The sequence below is a fragment of the Xylona heveae genome (genome assembly GCF_001619985.1).
Source record: "Xylona heveae TC161 unplaced genomic scaffold L228scaffold_8, whole genome shotgun sequence".
Classification (NCBI taxonomy): Eukaryota; Fungi; Ascomycota; class Xylonomycetes; order Xylonales; family Xylonaceae; genus Xylona; species Xylona heveae.
Genome location: NW_017264200.1, coordinates 678,930 through 695,351, shown reverse-complemented (window position 1 = coordinate 695,351; position 16,422 = coordinate 678,930). Strand labels below are relative to the sequence as shown.

The following is a 16,422-nucleotide window of genomic DNA, read 5'->3' as shown; positions in this document are numbered from 1 at the left end:
GATCCTCTCCTCAACCTTTATCCTCTGTTTTAAACCGATGTTGCATACCAGACCCAGAATCACTCATTGCTGGGCTGCAGCTCAGGGGTAAAGTTGCGCACTATATAAACAGTCTAAAGAGCCTACAAATCCTTTACAGACAGTTAATACAAAAGATCGAAATGTTTACTGTCGATCTGGCTGTGTACTCTCATTTACCTTAGATGAATCCTTCATCTTTATCCGCTGATGTGCAATTCCCAAGTGTCCTCCACCATTAAACCAACCTAACAAGATTAAATTAAAAACCACCAAAATTCAAAACCATTTCATCAAAAATACAATATTCTCACAATCCAATCCTGAATCCATCAAAAGCGTTCCCCCCTTTTACACCCTTTCCCTTTTTTATCCCCTTTCCTCTCTCTCGACGTCCTTTACCATTTCGAAAAAGGTCCAGCAACGTCTAGCTTGACCAGGTGCGAGGCGTCCGTTTGTACCACTGCGAGGGTTGGATAACGGTTTATAAGTGCTTTTGAGATACGAATTATCAAGCGTTCCAAAATAGGAATCTTACTACCAACATCCGCTCGCATGGCGTAGTTGGTAGCGCGCATCACTAGTATGTCTGCTAGGTTATGATGAGGTCCTCGGTTCGAATCCGAGTGCGAGCATTTACATTTTTGTCTTTTCTTTTTTTTTGAGCTATAATTTTTTCCCTTTACCTCCTGTTCTCTTCTTCGCGCATACCTTTCTCATCCTTTTGGTCTTTGAGATATTTAGGATATTTAAAATGGTTGGTTTGCAGGAAGAGGAGTGAAATCAATGCAGAAGGTGTCATATGAGCTGTCCATGAATGCTAGCACGAAGCGGATTCAGAGTACGGAGTAACTTATTACGATCATTTACAGAGGTACTACAACTCGAAAGGAAAACCAATTTTAGAGGCATAGGTTAGATTTTAGAAGGCAATACTGAGCGAACCTGACACTATGCTAGGAGCCTTGCCAATTCTCAACTAAGCGTAACTGGAAATAATTGGACGTTTCACTATAGAGAGGGCAGAAAGTGGTTAGTCCAGTTATTCCCTCTGAACTCTCGGCTGCTTTTTCGCTATGACCGGTTATAACATTTGTGTACTCGGGGCAGCCAAATTGTATTGAATTCAGGTACTTATTAGAGAGATTTTGTACTGTAAACGAGTTAGATATTCTTCTGTCTTTGTTTAGAACAACTATATCGAAAACATACTACAATCGAGTAATAAACATGCAAATGTGAAGCAAGGTTTCCATAGAAAGCTCAATCTAACTTTTAATAGTCTTCATTTAATAGTCTTCATTTCTCGAAGATCTCGTGGTCCAATTCAACACTCAATACCTTGCGTTTCTTCCTTCTATCCATCCCACATACCACTCAGGTATTACTTGCTCCGAGCTCGTAGAAACGCTGTGTTCTCAACAATGCTGCACTTCGCGAAGGCATATTTTTTCTTCGCATTATAAGACGAAAAATAAATAATTGAAGTTGAAAATTATAATCTAGGCCAAAGTAAAAAAGGAAAGAAAAGAAAGAAGGGAAAAGAGATAAAAGGGGAAAAAAAGCAAAAAGCAAAAAGAAATGCTCAAGTGCTCGCACTCGGATTCGAACCGAGGACCTCATCATAATCTAGCAAAGGAATACTAGTGATGCGCGCTACCAACTACGCCATGCGAGCGGGTTTTTGTTGGTATTGGGTGAGCTTGTTGGATAGTGCACGCTTATCGCGATATATGAAGCAAATTCCTCCCATTTGGGCCTGGCGTTTGGGGAGTTAGTTGCCTCGGTGAAGAACGGTGAAGAAGATGATATTGATGTTTCCATGCTTCTTGAAATAGCTTTGGAGGAATATATCGAGTCTGCTTTCAGCTCACAGGCTCTCAAGGATTTCTTGGGCATGTTTTGAGACTTGAAGAATTCCTTTTCTCGTTCATACATCCGTGTTAATCATACCATGAGGCAGTCATGAACTGGAATATGCAGGTTGCCAATTCTAGGCTCACAGTCATGCCGAAGGGAATAGTATATTGTGCAGCCGAAGGCAGGGAATTACAAAAAATGCTAGCAATGCCAAGTTATGCATAGGACAGTAATTAAACAAAGCCGATGCGTCCTAAGTGTGTTCAGTCCAGTTATCAACTCCCATACAATGCATCGCTATTCATACAATTCGTCAAACGAGCCAAGTATCGAAACCAAAAAGCCACCAAATCAGTCAGTAAGTGGACAAGCACAAGCACTAAATACTGGCGCGGCGAGGAGCAAGTGTTCTTCGAAGATTCCTCTTCTCCTCTGTCTCCTCCATAAGAGGAAAGACGCCCTTTTCGCGGAGCTGTGTAAGATAGTTCCTGCCAAAATTGTACCCAACTTCGTAAATTTCATCAAACTTGGCAAAGTCCAAGGTTCCATAATGATCAATGGGAGGTCGCATGTAGAGACATCCAGGATAGGTCTTTGCGCGCTCGAGGGCATCCACGCTAGAGACGTATGCGAGACGAGCTTGAATCTCTGAGAGAGTAGGCGGATTAGGATATCCTGAGAAAGGGTTCCAGCGATTGATAAAGGCCCAGAAACCGGACAATGAGTCTCCAAACGCCTGTGGAGTATCGTCGTCAATGCTTCCAACATCGACGGCGAAAATGACTTCGGCACCGAGTGATTTCATGTGTGCAACCGTAAGGTTGTCCACGTAACCGCCGTCAAGCAGCATACTGCCCTCGTCACAGAGCGGCGGAAGCAGTCCAGCAAGCGACATGGAAGCGCGAACATAGCGCCACGCGTATCCGCTGGTATGTATCTCGGAACGGCTCTTGCTGATATTCGTAGTATTGCAGTAGAACTCAAGCCAAAAATCTTCGATTTGAGAATTTCCAAAAGTTTTGAACAGGCCACGATTGAATTCGTGCCCAGTGGTGTATGAAGCGCTGCAAACTTTTGTGTTAACCAATTGCTCCTTACAACGTGTGAAAGGGGTGAACTTACGAAGGATAAGTCAAGTCAAGAGCGAACCTCCAAATGCTCCCCATTCGTCCTGCAAACTTCTTCGCGCGTCCATACATCGGCACAACATCTGCATCCCGAGCGTACAAGGCGCCGATGAAAGAGCCAATGGAAGTACCGCCAACAATGTCTATCGGTATTCCTGCTTCTTCAAGCGCACGAATAACACCGACGTGTGAAATTCCACGGGCGCCGCCACCGCCAAGAACCAAGCCAATAGATTTTCCGCATAGACGACGAGCAAGGCGATGAAAATCGCTCTTGAACGGAGCTTCGGCGGAGTAAAGAGGCGTCTGTCGAATGCGGCGAGATGTATATTTTTGAATTTCAGCTTGAATCACCTGAACACGGTGCTTCAAAGCCGATCCGAACCGACTGGGCTGCGAGCTAACAGGCTCTGTGCTTGATCGAAATGTCATTTGAATGTGGTGATGGCCGCCATTGATCCACATTCGATTTCGTAGCCAGGCCCGAGTCAGACCAGGAGGCGAATACCGCTCTGTGTGCAGCAGAACAAGTTCCTTTCGTGCTGTTGTCTTCATACCAACAAGGAATCTCTCATATTCACCAATGGCTGGGGAACCTTCAGCCAGTCCCACCAGAAGAATGCAGTCAGCTTGGCTGATGCAGGTTTGTGTCCAAGGCGCGTTAACTGTTTGAGGTCAGAAACAAGTTTTTGCTGAGTATAGTGTCTAGAAGAGCTTACCGTTTGTGTCTGCTACGTAGAGAACCATGCCGTACTGTAGGGAATTGTGAGCTCGCCAGAAATTTCGTTCAAATAGGTTGTTTCACTAACCTTCTCTTCCAAATCTGCCAAGTATTGAGACAACTTGAGCTTACCCATACGACTAAATGCATGACGGCCGAGGTGATTAAGAATGGCACCTTGATTCAAGGAAGTTACGCCATTTGTCGGGCCTACCTGAGACAGGGCTCCACTGAGATGCGCAGCAAATTCAACAACAGGGACGCCGGCCGTGACTGGAAGGATGGCAACAGTGCGGAGGTTGAGTGTCGACGAGACCTTCTTGCTTGTGGCGGGATTCGTTCGCTCTTTGCCTGCATCAAACACAGGATCCTCGATTAATGCACGCATACGCTGCGCAATAATCTTTGAAATTTTAATCGTGATGCCAGGGTGTTCAGAAGCAAGGCTATTGAACAAGGTTTTGGGGAATTTGGCAAGCTCTGAATCACGAATGGCATGTAAAGTGGCAGGTCGAGTTGACTCTGTGAGCACCTCAAGCTCACCAACACTCTCCCCTTGACCATATTCGCCGGTGACCTTCATTTCACCATCATCGTTTTCCCTTACGGACCGTAGACGTCCATTCAGGACAATGTATATTGCGTCGCTCTCGTCATTTTGGTGATATATTACCTGACTAGCATTGACTTGAACCCATTCAAGGGCAAAATCAATATGCAGGATAAGACGCGGAAGGAGGCTAGTCAACCGCTTTGCCATGGTCAACAAAATGATCGGATATTTCTCAACAATCCGTTCAAGAGCGGCTCGAGGGAGGAATCCGACATAGACATCTGTTTTTGCCCGTACATCAATGAACGAGCGATAAGAGGAAATTGTACCAACATAGCCGGCTATTCCTCCAGGCTTTATGAGAAAAAGATTTTTACGCGTCTTCTTTCGCTTTCCAGAGCTTGTGGCTCCGCCAATAGGGCCAGCTCGGGATGAGCCATGCACAGTCTGTGATGCTGGCACGTATTCATCTTGCGGGGGCGCACCCATTGCTTGCGCAGGGCCAACTACGCTCGATTCTGAGCTTCCCTCTTCTACCGGGATACTGACGTCCAAGAAACCGTCAATGACATAGTATAAGCCGGGATTCCGCTCGCCCTGCTCTACCAGCACAGCACCCTTCGGAAAATAGACAATTTCAATGTCATCCTTCATTTCCTGATGCAGTCCAGCACCATTTGCAGCTCCAAGGCTCACCAGAGAAGATACAGACTCAGTGTCTCCATCGGCTGAGCCTTCGTACGGGTCAATAAACCCGAAAGCATTATTGAACACCGCTTTCTGCCTTCGCGAGTCATATTGCACCAACCGAGGAGATTGCTCGACGGACTCAGGCCTTTGTATGTGATTTTTTGCGTCAGTCAATCCAATGGCCTTGAGCATACATTCAAGAATAGACTCTCGAAATGTAATATCTTCATCCACCGATTCTTGCCGACGTAAGGGACCGGGATCCAGCTGAGATGTCCCGTCTGCCAGTGGATTGAAGTTCTTCTGTCCCAGAGGACTGGTGGATTCTTCCGAAAGAATCTCTGGAGATTTGAACGGCTGACTCAATTGGGTCCGCCGATCGGACTGATTTGGAAAACCACGCCGACCATATCTGGCAAATTGAATATTCGTAAGCAAATCACCCGGACTGACACCTATTCTCTCGCGATCGTAATGACCTTGCGCAATGGTGGTCACACTCGAAGTGTCTCCAGGATTTGTAGGCGTTGCATGAGCTGCGGCCTCCCGTCGCAGTCTACTACTCAACCTTCGTCTGCGACCCGCACCAGGATTATGTAGCGCAATGCCCTTCATGCCCTCTTCATGACCAATCCGCTCCCGATCGGCGACAAACTTTTCTTTCAGCCTCTCAAGGGCTCCGCCGCGAAGGAAACTAGGAAGATCATAGGAAGTGTATTTATTCATAAAGCGTTCAGTCCTGAGTACTTCACTTGTCAGACCTAGATAGGAATGACCAGTCGCCAAGGTTACGCGCTGAAGCCGTGTGAGTATGACCTGGACGATGTGGGCCGTGGCTTTAGGATATACACGAGTCAACCGGCGGAACGCCGTAGCAGGAATGATGGCAATTGTTGTATCAACGGTTGCCCTGGCTACAATGTCCGGATGCACCGACTTCGTCTTCGGCTTTGATCTGCTCTCTCGCGACTGGTGGGATACTTGTGGGTGCCCCTCTCTATCAAGATACAGTGGAGGCACACTTGGCAGTCGCCCTCTCGCCGTGGTTCCAGTGAGAGTAGATGAGCGTCGAGTGCGCTGCGAAGGTGACTGCAACGAGCCTTCCATGCCAGGACTGGCGGGCATCGAGTCTGCTTCGCCATTGCTCAACACGGTCGTGTCGGCGGCGAGGAACTGCGAACTTCCTGGCCCTGCGCTTGACGCACTTGAGGCTACGCCAGATTCATCCTCCTCATCATGACGTAGCTTGATGTCTTCTGTGAAAAGGGACAATATGGAAAAGAGGGACGACATTGGTGCGCCATTCTTCACTTCGGTCAAGAGGTGATATCCTTGGTTACCGTCATCCGGATGCACTTGTTCATCCTCGAACCCATTCTCCCAAGCTTCTGCATCAGCACCTGGTCCGTCTCGCTTGGACTTGACAAATATTTGAACCAGCCCATCTACTACCAGACAGAACCCCTTCTCTTCTTCCAATAGCAATGTTTCCCCAGCAATGAGTTTCCTCGTCTGCATAGTCCTGGTCAACTCGTGAAATACAGGTCGTTCAAGGTAGCCGAACACCTTGATAGCACTAAGAAACTCGTCCAGATAGCTTGCAAGCCCGGGCTTTGAGTCTCCTTCTTGAGTATCCGGAAACAGATCTAATTGTGGCTCCTTTCGCTGCGGCTCTGGTGGTAATCGAGAATACATATTCAGGAACCGGTATCTGACTACCCAGCTGATAAATGAAGCAAATGCCAGCAGGATTAGCATCAAAGTAGTGGCATTCATCGTAAAGGTTAAGCTCGTTGATGCTAGCGTAAACAACCATGTTGGGAGTGTAATGGTCGTGAAGGTGACGAGAAAGTATAATATTCCAGGAACGATTCGGAAAATCATGATTATCAGACGAAAGAGCAGACTAAATACTGAACTGCTCTTTGCGGCGTGTTGTGCAGGCGGTAGAGTTGCGACTGCAGAGGCTGGCGCATCACGGATGGCCGAACTCAGCGTCTCAGCTAGAGTTGCAGGGGAAGGTGAAAGCGTGGCCATATTCGCCGTCCCGTGGAGATAAACTTGATAGCTGAAATGCGTAAGAATGTTGGAGTAACAGCTAAATTTGCGTTATTGATGCGCCGACTCCGCACGACCCTGGAAATCAGCCCTTCCTTTCCCTCCTACACACCTGGCTCCAGTTGAGCCAGGTTTGGACGGAAGGCTAGATTTCCTCCAAATTGTAGCTCCTTTCGCCGCTACCTATGCTTGCATCTAAGCCAAGCCTGTCCCATCTGACTCAAAGCTGCTAAATGAGAGCAAAGGCGGAAACCTCAATCATACATGTATGTTTTGGTGTCAACTTAGAGCTCTAAATCCTTGGGAAGATCAACACAAGGCTTGGCTTAGTCATCAATGACACAACTTGTCAACACGATAAGCACATGAAGGCAAGAAGTGATGCAACATCGTATCTTCTACCGATTTGGAGGGCCAGGCGTGGTCGGCAGCCAAGACTAGGTAATTTCCATGAAAATATTGGAGCTTGGGCATGTCCAGAAATTTCAAAAAAAATCTCCCTACGTATAAGCTAGGGTATCTTCTATCGTCAGTTGATCATTATGTTATTTATCAATTGAATTTGTATGAGAGCGCATACAAGTCAAGAAAATGCCTAAACAATCTGTCATACTAGAAAGCTTTTATTGAAGCAACGGTCCAATGCAAACATTCTATCAATTACACCATGGAATCTGATAAGTGACACAAATTGCCCAACGCCTATTTGAACTAAAGCCGGTAGCCCTGGCCGTGATACCCTGAATTTTTATAATGCGGTTTCGTGAATACCCTGAGGACCCAATTCGTTATACTCAACACGAGACATGAACCCCTTGCTCAGGCCCTGGTCAACTACGAAGATGACCTTTGCGGCGACCTGGGCTCCTAGGAATGCAGCCTCTTCAAAGCCAGCCTCCTTCCATTCGGGGAAATATTCGGGTATTTTGACAATTTTGATGCTGGTAGGTGTCTGACCGTGGGAGGAGTGCACATTGTGGACGCCAGCAACAGAATTGGATTGGTTGAGCGTAGGGTTAGAGGCGGTTGTGGCGGCATACAGCAGTGGATTTACATTACTGCCAGTACCACTGTGCGATAGAGCGCCTGGAGCCTGGGGCAGGGGTGTGCTAGCGCCAGTAGCGAGGGGCGTAGAGAGATTTGAAGGCAGCTCAGAGGTGAAGATGGTGGCAGAAGAAGGAGAGATGAGATATTTACTATTCAATGTCGAGAGTAAGGCATCTTTGAAGCCTGGAGTTTTGACACCATTAGCAATCGGAAATCTGAATTGTCTGTTATTATGAAAAGGGAAAAACAAACCTTTGACTCGGGACCCATTGCCTAGAATTATCATTGACTCCCACAGCTCGCCTCTTTTGCCAATATCCTCTACGGCAAGGATGGTGCGGTGGATTGCGTCGGCAAGACGCTCCAGAATCCCGCCGGTGGCAGACATGAATCTTTCCTTGCCAACTTCAACCTCTCGTCTTCGAATGCCTGATTGGGGAGTTGATGAGAACTGGATCTGCTGTTGTTGCTCAACTTCCTTGGCGTCGTCTTGCTTCTCTGGAACCGGCAGAGGAGCTTCAGTGGGTTGCGCTGTTGCCGTGCTCGTCTCGCTGGAGGCCCCTTCCGTCTGCACCTCACCCGTGGTAGGTTTCTCTTCCGACCCAGCAACAGCACCGTCGTTAGCGGGCGGTTCAGGAGTCTTCTGCCTCTTGGCGTTGCGGCCCTCCTCCACGAGCTCCTCTTCAGACAAACGTTGTTCGTACATGAAGGTATTTCGGTCCCTCTTTGAGTTGGGAAGTTTCGTTTGTTTCGATGGTGGCGCTTCACCAGAGCCAGCGCTTACTTTTCTAGCTGCAGCGCGTTCTTGTCTTTCTTTCTCTTTCTGGGCGATATATTCCGATGTCTTTCCGCTCGCGACGATACCTGCGACATCAATAACGCCCTCAGTATCATCTTCCTCCTTTCCATTCTTGGGCTCGCTTCCTGCGTCCGTATCCTGTCCAGGTCCTCGCGGAGCATCACCTCTTGCGCCAGCAGAATCACGGTGACCGGGTCCCGATTCACTTGCACCCGTCGACACCTGGGCGGCAGGATTGACCTCTTCTTTGCGCCGCGTCTCTGAGCCCGGTAGGGCGGTGCCAGAGGGCAATACTTCACATATGTTACTCCGCTTGAGTTGCTCGCACATGTCGCGGGTGAAGCCCTTAGAACCGAGTAGCCCAAACAAGCGTTCCGTCAGCGCATTACCTCCGCATCCGGATACAGCAATACCCCTCCCGACGTCATGAACCAAGAACTCGGTGACGGCGGTGACGTCTGCCTTCTCATATCCCACGTCGACAACGGTCCCGCTTGGCACGCCATAAGCGTAGCAGACTGCCAAGGCGGAGTCCATGATGGCAAAGGCAGGGGTCTTGAATTTCTCAAAGAAGAATTGGGTCAGGTTCTCGTGATCTTGAGCTGTCCATCGAGGCTGAGAAATAAGAAGGATCGGCGTGTGGAATGGGGGGCTTAACGTATTATAGATGTGGGTAAGCAGTGCAAATAGACAGGACCACTCTGTCACGCGGCCTTCTTTCAATGGCCACACGGCACCCTCATCAGAGTCCGGATCTTCTCCATACACAATGTCGTATTCCTCTTTTTCTGTGGTAGGTTGCACAGTCTCCGCTTCTGGTGCCGCTTTAGGCTGATCTTGGGTGGGTGTAGAGTCCGCATCCTTCATCTCAACATCCTCGCCTTCAGTGCGAGGTTCTTCGGGCTTCTCCTGTGAATCAATTTTCCCTGCCACTGGCTCGGTACCACCAGCCGTTGGCTTGGCGTCCTTGCTCTCCATCTGCTGAGCCTCTCCGGCTGCAGTTTGTTGGCTGTTACTCTCATCTTTCTTATCGCCATTTTCCACCGATCCACTTAAATCAGCTATCTTCGGGACCTTCCTCGCGCGCACTTTATGGGGCTCCCATTGACCTTTCGTTTCTGCAGGGAACATGCGCGTAGGAAATCGAAGACGGGCCGGTGTGAAGGACTCCGGTAAGCCGAGCTGCGCGAGTGTCGTCTGCGATCCAGGTGCAATAATCTAGAGGAGCATCACGAGTCAGTAAAATTGGCCTTGCAAGTTGCGACATATTACGAGGGTTTGCAAGTCTATGCGACGCGATATATAGAGAATTGCATACCAGAATGTGCTCATCTTTGAAGGGCGGCATGGTGTCAGTGAGCGCTTCGAGGCAACTAGGCGTGCCTCCTCAGTTTATCTAGATTACTTCGGTTGCGTTATTTCATCTGCAGGCCAGCTGAGCGACTGCGCTAGATGTGTTGAAATCCGTAAGAAGAGCTACACGGACACGCGCGCATGGAGAAATGAAAGAGCTACAGCCACAAGTGGTCAACTTGGTAGAGCTGAAAGGTGAATGCGGTATGCTATAGGAGCCATTTGCGCGGTTCCATATCTCAATAACCATCGAATCGATGTCGGCGGCTGGTGAGGTTTTTGGGCAATTTGAATACATTTTGAGCACTTATCAGTATTAGATGCAGAATGGTAAGTCTAGATTTGGTATTTTACAAAAGATGCATCTTAATTTCTTTCTTTTTTTTTTTTTTTTTTTTTTTTTATAATTTTGGGGGGGTTTTTTCTTCAACAATTTTTTTCAACGTTATATTAATTTCTTGTTCGTCGAAAAGCACGAAAGGGCGGACGGACAACTATTTTCGCTTTTTTTCCTCTGCTCTATATACAAGCTTACTCGCCTTCCTTCTAACAGTTAGTCGCGATGCCAGAGTGGTTAATGGGTGTGCCTGCTATCTCCTATTAGGAGTGCAGTCACAGCACATGTCTTCGGACGCGCAGGTTCGAATCCTGCTCGCGACGTTTCTTTTTTTTTCTTTTTTTTTTTTAAAAATTTTTTTCGGATTGACACAACCCAAGCTGAATTCAACCGTAAACATCTTATTTTTTTTTTTATCTAATGAAGCATTTAAAACCGCAGTAAAGCACGTGGGGCTGGATATTTTTAACTTTTAACTACATGGTATAAAGATTGCTATATTAGATCTATAATTGTGATTTTGGTGCAAAATAATCGCCCTTTTTGTTTGCAAGACATTCTCTTGTAACATCATCTATTCCATTACATCCTGCCATTCGTAACTGCATTTCAAAGTCGGCAAGTAATGTCCTCATAACATGTCGAACCCCTTCTTTGCCAGCCAGTGCTAAGCCCCATAGCACTGGGCGTCCAATGGAGACAAAATCAGCACCGACTGCGATCGCCTTGAAAATATCACTGCCACATCTAATACCAGAGTCGAAACCGATCGTGATTTTGCCTTGGACTGCGTCTACAATCTGTTGCAGAGCTTGAAGAGATGGGATAGCACCATCCACTTGTCGGCCACCATGCTAAATATGGCCCATCAGGTTAACCAATTATTTATTTTCTTTTTTTGGCATGTTTCCTACACAAGCAGATGTGCTGAACTCAAGAGACACTTACATTACTAACAATAATTCCGTCCATACCATTCTCCACAGCTGCAATCGCATCGTCGCGGTGCTGAATACCCTTGACGATCATTGGACCTGAACCCCATAAGGACCGCACATGAGCTAGTTTGTCCCATGTAGGGCTCTGGTCGGATACAATTTGGTCAAGGTGATAGTTAGCAACTTCACGCTTCTGTGACTCGGTCAAAGTTGGCGATGATGTATCAAATCCTAGCACTGACTGTACGTAGGCGTCATTTTTTGCAATTGCTGACCCCGTAGACGCCGGATATGGAGAAAATCCATTGTCTAGATCGCGTGGCTTCCATCCTGCCTCCCTAGAAGGCATTAGCATATATACCGTATATCTCAAAACAGTCTGTACTTTTGGTCGCTTATCTCCTATCTTACCATGTATCAACTGTGACGACAAGGGCCTCGTAATCTTCACGCTTGGCTGTCTCGATCATTGATGCCATAAACTTCACGTCCTTGGTCATATAGAGCTGAAACCAACGCGGATTCTCCTTCCCGTTGGCCTGCGCTATATCCTGCAAAGAAGTGCTTGCAACTGTACTCAGAATGAATGGTAATCCCAATTCCCCAAAGACTTTGGCAGTGCTCTCTTCTCCTTTGCCTTCAGACTGGTCTATCAGCTTATGCAGCCCAATCGGGGCCATGGTGACTAGTGATCACGAACATCAGTTTTTATATTGCACAGAAAAAAAGCTGTGGAAAGCATACTTGGTGCAGGCAGCCATCGCCCAAATATCTTGCGTTTCAAATCCAATGCATTAGTTTGAGATCTTAGCATGCGTGGTATAATTCGATACTAGCCATTGAAGATTAGTTAAACACTCAATCTTCCGGATTTAGATAGCCCACGAACCTCATTGAAAATATCGAGATTGGCTTGCAGGGTTTTGTGAGTTGAGCTTGCGCCAGCAGCGAATCCAAACGCCTCTGGACTTAGTACTTTCTCAGCCAAACTTTCTAGCTTATCAATGCGTGTCGTGAACGGAGGTATTGAGTAGACTTTTGTTCTCTTGTCAATGATCTCCTGTCCATATTTAGAGAATGCCATTTCACGAGTATTCTTGGTCCTTGAACCGTTGTGGAAACTGGATCTAATATTGAGGATTGTTCTTAGGTTTATTTATAAAAGCATCCGTATTATATTTTTCTATATATTTATTCGAGTCGATGACAAAGACAGACTGACCCCGTAACTTATTAGCAGAGAAAGAAAGCCTGGGCGAGGTATACCAAACCAGCACCTTTGGTGCATGACTCCCCTGACAGATTTGGTAGGTTTCCCCAAGTCTCCCGCCTACACAGCACGCCGTTCCCCTGCAAACCATCTGTATAACGACAGGTTCTCTTTCGATATGGGGAGGTAAGCGAACGCGAGCACTGCGGCACTTACCGACAGGTCCATGGCCGCCGTGGAATTGGATGCATGTGCATTTTAGCAGTGGTAGTTTCAGCTGCAACGGCGGTACTGAAATAAGGAGTTGATTTCTGAAGTAAATTAGGTTTGTTCTTGATCTTCATAGAAGATGCCTTTGACGCGGTAGAGGCCTGGCCACTAAGAGGGTGAGTGTCACGGCTAGACGTTGGTTCGGGACACCCCGAGCCCCGGTCCGTCCAAAAATCCGAAAGGGAAAGGAAACAACCAAAATTTCGGAACCCAAACATTTGCTGCTGGTTGATCTCAAGTTTGTCCAGAACGTGCAGCCCAATTGTGGGTTTGAGCATACAAGCATTATACATAGCTTGCTGATTCTTACGTTGTTTTTTCCTGCCAAAATTGTAGGTTAATGAGGACGGCAATAGCGGCCTGGAGTTTTCGCACATATACTCGAATAGTTTCGAATAAACGTCAATTTGCTAGCCCCAGCCGGACTCGCACCTCGGCTTTGGTTGCTTTGGGTTCCCCTTTTCCTATCGTTCGAGCATCAAGCAGCAACAGGGGTGGTTTTCTGAATTTCATCACGAAAAGCGCGTATTCCACGATGGGTGGTGGAACGCAGGAAGCGGCGCAAGAACCGAATTGCAACGGCAAGAACAATACCCCACCCGCGACGACAGAATCGGAAAAGCAAGTCGTGAACCAGATACAGGATGCTGCTTCGACACAACCCGAATGTGACGTCGAGTCAGCGGCAACAACTGGAACAGAAGTGCAAACAGCAAGCATTAGTGACCCACCTCGTGCTGGACAGCGCGTGATACACAATGGAAAGGAGTTTACTACGGTCAAAGAAGGTCTAGCCTACGTCCTAATTCCTGCCAGGTCGCTGAAATCTGCACAGCAGACTGTTGGCGGAGGAGATCAGGCCCAATCAGTGTTCTACAATCCTATTCAGCAGTTCAATCGTGATCTCAGCGTGCTTGCAATCAGGGCATTCGGAGAGGATTTGACGGCGGTCAGGAAGGAGAAACGGGAGAACAGGAAATCGGGAAAGAAGAGAAAGAGGGGTGCCGCTGGAGCTGGGACAGCAAATGAGTCGGGTGAGCAGGAGCAAGGCCATTCGGTTAGGAGAAAAACGGAGCACCCGGAAAATGGGGATGCTGAGACGGCGGCAACTGATGTTAGAGCAAAGGCAGACGATAATGCTCAGGAAAAAGTGGTGGGCAACGAGCCAGCTCCGGTGGATCAAACGGCGTCAGCTGAAGTGTCTGCTCAAGCACCGAAGGCAGATGCTCACGATTGCGCGTCAACATCAAACTCTTGGAGACCGCAATTCACCATATTGGATGCGCTATCAGCCACGGGGCTACGTGCGTTGAGATACGCCCAAGAAATTCCATTTGCTACCTCTATAACGGCGAACGATCTGTTACCCGATGCCACAGAATCCATCAAGTTGAACGTTGAGCACAATAAGCTGGAGGATAAGATAAATGCAGTGACCGGCAACGCAATTGCTCACATGTACAGCTTTGTGGGCCAGCCGACCCAAAAATTACCTGAAAGCGAACATTCGGCCAGCAAATACGACGTGATCGACCTTGATCCCTATGGAACGGCGGTACCTTTTCTCGATGCCGCTGTACAATCAGTAACTGACGGCGGTCTACTCTGTGTAACCTGCACAGATGCTGGGGTCTTCGCGTCTACCGGTTATCCCGAGAAAACTTATTCTCTTTACGGGGGTCTACCATTAAAAGGCCCTCATGCTCATGAAGCAGGGGTGCGTTTGATTCTCAACTCCGTTGCCACCTCTGCGGCACGGTATGGCCTTTCCATTGAGCCTCTTCTTTCTCTCTCTATAGACTTTTACGCACGGGTCTTTGTCAGAATCCGGCACTCACCCGCCGAAGTTAAATTCTTGGCAGGGAAGACCATGTTAGTCTACAATTGTGATGCTGGCTGCGGGGCATGGACAACCCAGCTACTGGGTCGTCATCGATTGACAGAGGGCAAAAAAGGAGTGCCCTACTACAAGCATGGTCTTGAGCAAGGGCCTTCAGCCGCCCAGCGATGCGAGCACTGCGGTTCCAAGACTCACGTAAGATCCATCTTTGCCAGCAAATTGCTTTGATACCCTTGCTTTTTTCTTTTTGTAACGGAATGCTAATTTGACTGAAATTGCAGATGGCGGGTCCAATGTATGCTGGACCTTTACATTCCCCAGAATTCATCCGCCGCATCCTGAGCTATCTGCCGAAACTTGACTCCGAAACCTACGCAACAACAAATCGTATCAAGGGCATGCTTGTGACCGCGCTTGAGGAGGATCTCAATCATGCTGCAAACAGGGATGAGGATATCTCATCCCCTCGGATCGCGCGCATGGATCCTGCCGAGATTGATCACCATCCTTTCTTTTTTGTTCCAAGTGCCGTTGCTAAAGTGCTCCATTGTCAAACACCACAAGAAGATAGTCTTCGCGGTGCGCTGAGAGGTCTTGGATATCGAGTCACACGGAGTCATACCAGACCAGGGAGCATCAAGTCGGACGCTCCCTGGTCAGTGATCTGGGAGATGATGCGTGAATGGGTCCGTCAAAAATCTCCCGTCAAAGAGGGCGCCATCCGGCAGGGCACCGCCGGATGGGGCATTATGAATGGACCACAGCCCCGCATGGGGAGCCACGCGGCGTCCACGGCTAATGCTAGTGAAACCGCCTCTGACGCTTCGGCTGCAAACGAATACAATGCGTCGCCCAGCACAGCTTCACGGACACTCAACGTTGTCTTTAATGAAACGCTTGGGCGCGAAAAGGACGGGCGACGGTTAGTCCGATACCAAGTCAATCCACGGGCCAACTGGGGGCCTATGAAGGGAGCCAAAGGAGGAAATTGAAGGGGGAAATTTGAAGTTGCAGGTGCATTCCCCCGCAATGCGCCAATTATCACCCGGTTGGTATTATTGCTCCGCGATTTGGTTTGTCGGGTCAAGACCCTTTTTCTTGATCTATCATGCACGTGGGATTTGAGCGCTTGACGTCGGGGGCTTGGTACCGGTACTTTGATACATGGGCCGACCAAGCGGTCGTTGCATGCCGATAGGGAAGTCCAATGTCGCAGCCGGAGTAAAAAGGTTTCCAGTACAGAAGGGTCAACATCTCCTGGCTTGCAGACGCCAAAACTGCCACGCACGCCACCCCGAAAGCGCTTCGACGCACGGATGCGGGGTCTCGCATTGGCCTATTTCTTTTGACCCTTGAGGGGGCGTCTGAGCGACAAGGGGTCGACATACTTTCTTTCCCCCTTGTCGTCATTATTATTGATCGCATTAAACCGCGCAACCCGGTCAGACGCATCTTGCGGTCAAGTGCGTTTGGTCATGACTCTCAACCAAGGTATCTTACTCGATGACGAGATTATGTATATAAACGAAATGGGGCGAATGGAGGCGAGTTTGACACTCTGGAAAAAATGAAATAAAAAAATTTTTTGACGAGGAGCGTTG

At 48.1% G+C, this 16,422-nt stretch overlaps 4 protein-coding genes and 3 non-coding genes across 7 annotated transcripts; 3 read left to right on the top strand and 4 right to left on the bottom strand.

The window, feature by feature from the left end:
• Positions 1-567: 567 nt before the first annotated feature.
• Positions 568-653, top strand: L228DRAFT_t100. Its single transcript has one exon. It is a non-coding gene; the product is annotated as a tRNA-Thr (tRNA).
• A 955-nt stretch (positions 654-1,608) lies between these two features.
• L228DRAFT_t95 lies at positions 1,609-1,696 on the bottom strand. The gene has a single exon. It is a non-coding gene; the product is annotated as a tRNA-Thr (tRNA).
• A 328-nt stretch (positions 1,697-2,024) lies between these two features.
• Positions 2,025-7,292, bottom strand: L228DRAFT_256450 (putative patatin-like serine hydrolase). The gene is made up of 4 exons (XM_018333923.1): positions 3,815-7,292; positions 3,725-3,758; positions 3,001-3,670; positions 2,025-2,942 (listed from the first exon to the last, which is right to left on the bottom strand). The coding sequence occupies exons 1-4, from the start codon at positions 7,004-7,006 to the stop codon at positions 2,258-2,260; spliced, it is 4,581 nt and encodes a 1,526-aa protein (XP_018186756.1). The 5' UTR covers positions 7,007-7,292; the 3' UTR covers positions 2,025-2,257.
• Positions 7,293-7,658: 366 nt separating this feature from the next.
• Positions 7,659-10,369, bottom strand: L228DRAFT_262247 (actin-like ATPase domain-containing protein). The gene is made up of 3 exons (XM_018334400.1): positions 10,192-10,369; positions 8,327-10,091; positions 7,659-8,257 (listed from the first exon to the last, which is right to left on the bottom strand). Exons 1-3 carry the CDS (start codon positions 10,219-10,221, stop codon positions 7,776-7,778), a joined length of 2,277 nt encoding a protein of 758 aa, XP_018186755.1. The 5' UTR covers positions 10,222-10,369; the 3' UTR covers positions 7,659-7,775.
• Positions 10,370-10,782: 413 nt separating this feature from the next.
• On the top strand, positions 10,783-10,886 carry L228DRAFT_t101. Its single transcript has one exon. It is a non-coding gene; the product is annotated as a tRNA-Ser (tRNA).
• A 127-nt stretch (positions 10,887-11,013) lies between these two features.
• Positions 11,014-12,585, bottom strand: L228DRAFT_284263 (FMN-dependent alpha-hydroxy acid dehydrogenase; the record flags this gene model as incomplete). Its single annotated transcript, XM_018336208.1, has 5 exons — positions 11,014-11,417; positions 11,512-11,839; positions 11,913-12,186; positions 12,246-12,333; positions 12,391-12,585. The coding sequence occupies 5 exons, from the start codon at positions 12,583-12,585 to the stop codon at positions 11,070-11,072; spliced, it is 1,233 nt and encodes a 410-aa protein (XP_018186754.1). The 3' UTR covers positions 11,014-11,069.
• A 931-nt stretch (positions 12,586-13,516) lies between these two features.
• On the top strand, positions 13,517-15,813 carry L228DRAFT_269593 (TRM-domain-containing protein; the record flags this gene model as incomplete). The annotated part of the gene is made up of 2 exons (XM_018335294.1): positions 13,517-15,016; positions 15,103-15,813. The coding sequence occupies 2 exons, from the start codon at positions 13,517-13,519 to the stop codon at positions 15,811-15,813; spliced, it is 2,211 nt and encodes a 736-aa protein (XP_018186753.1).
• Between the last annotated feature and the right edge of the window lie 609 nt (positions 15,814-16,422).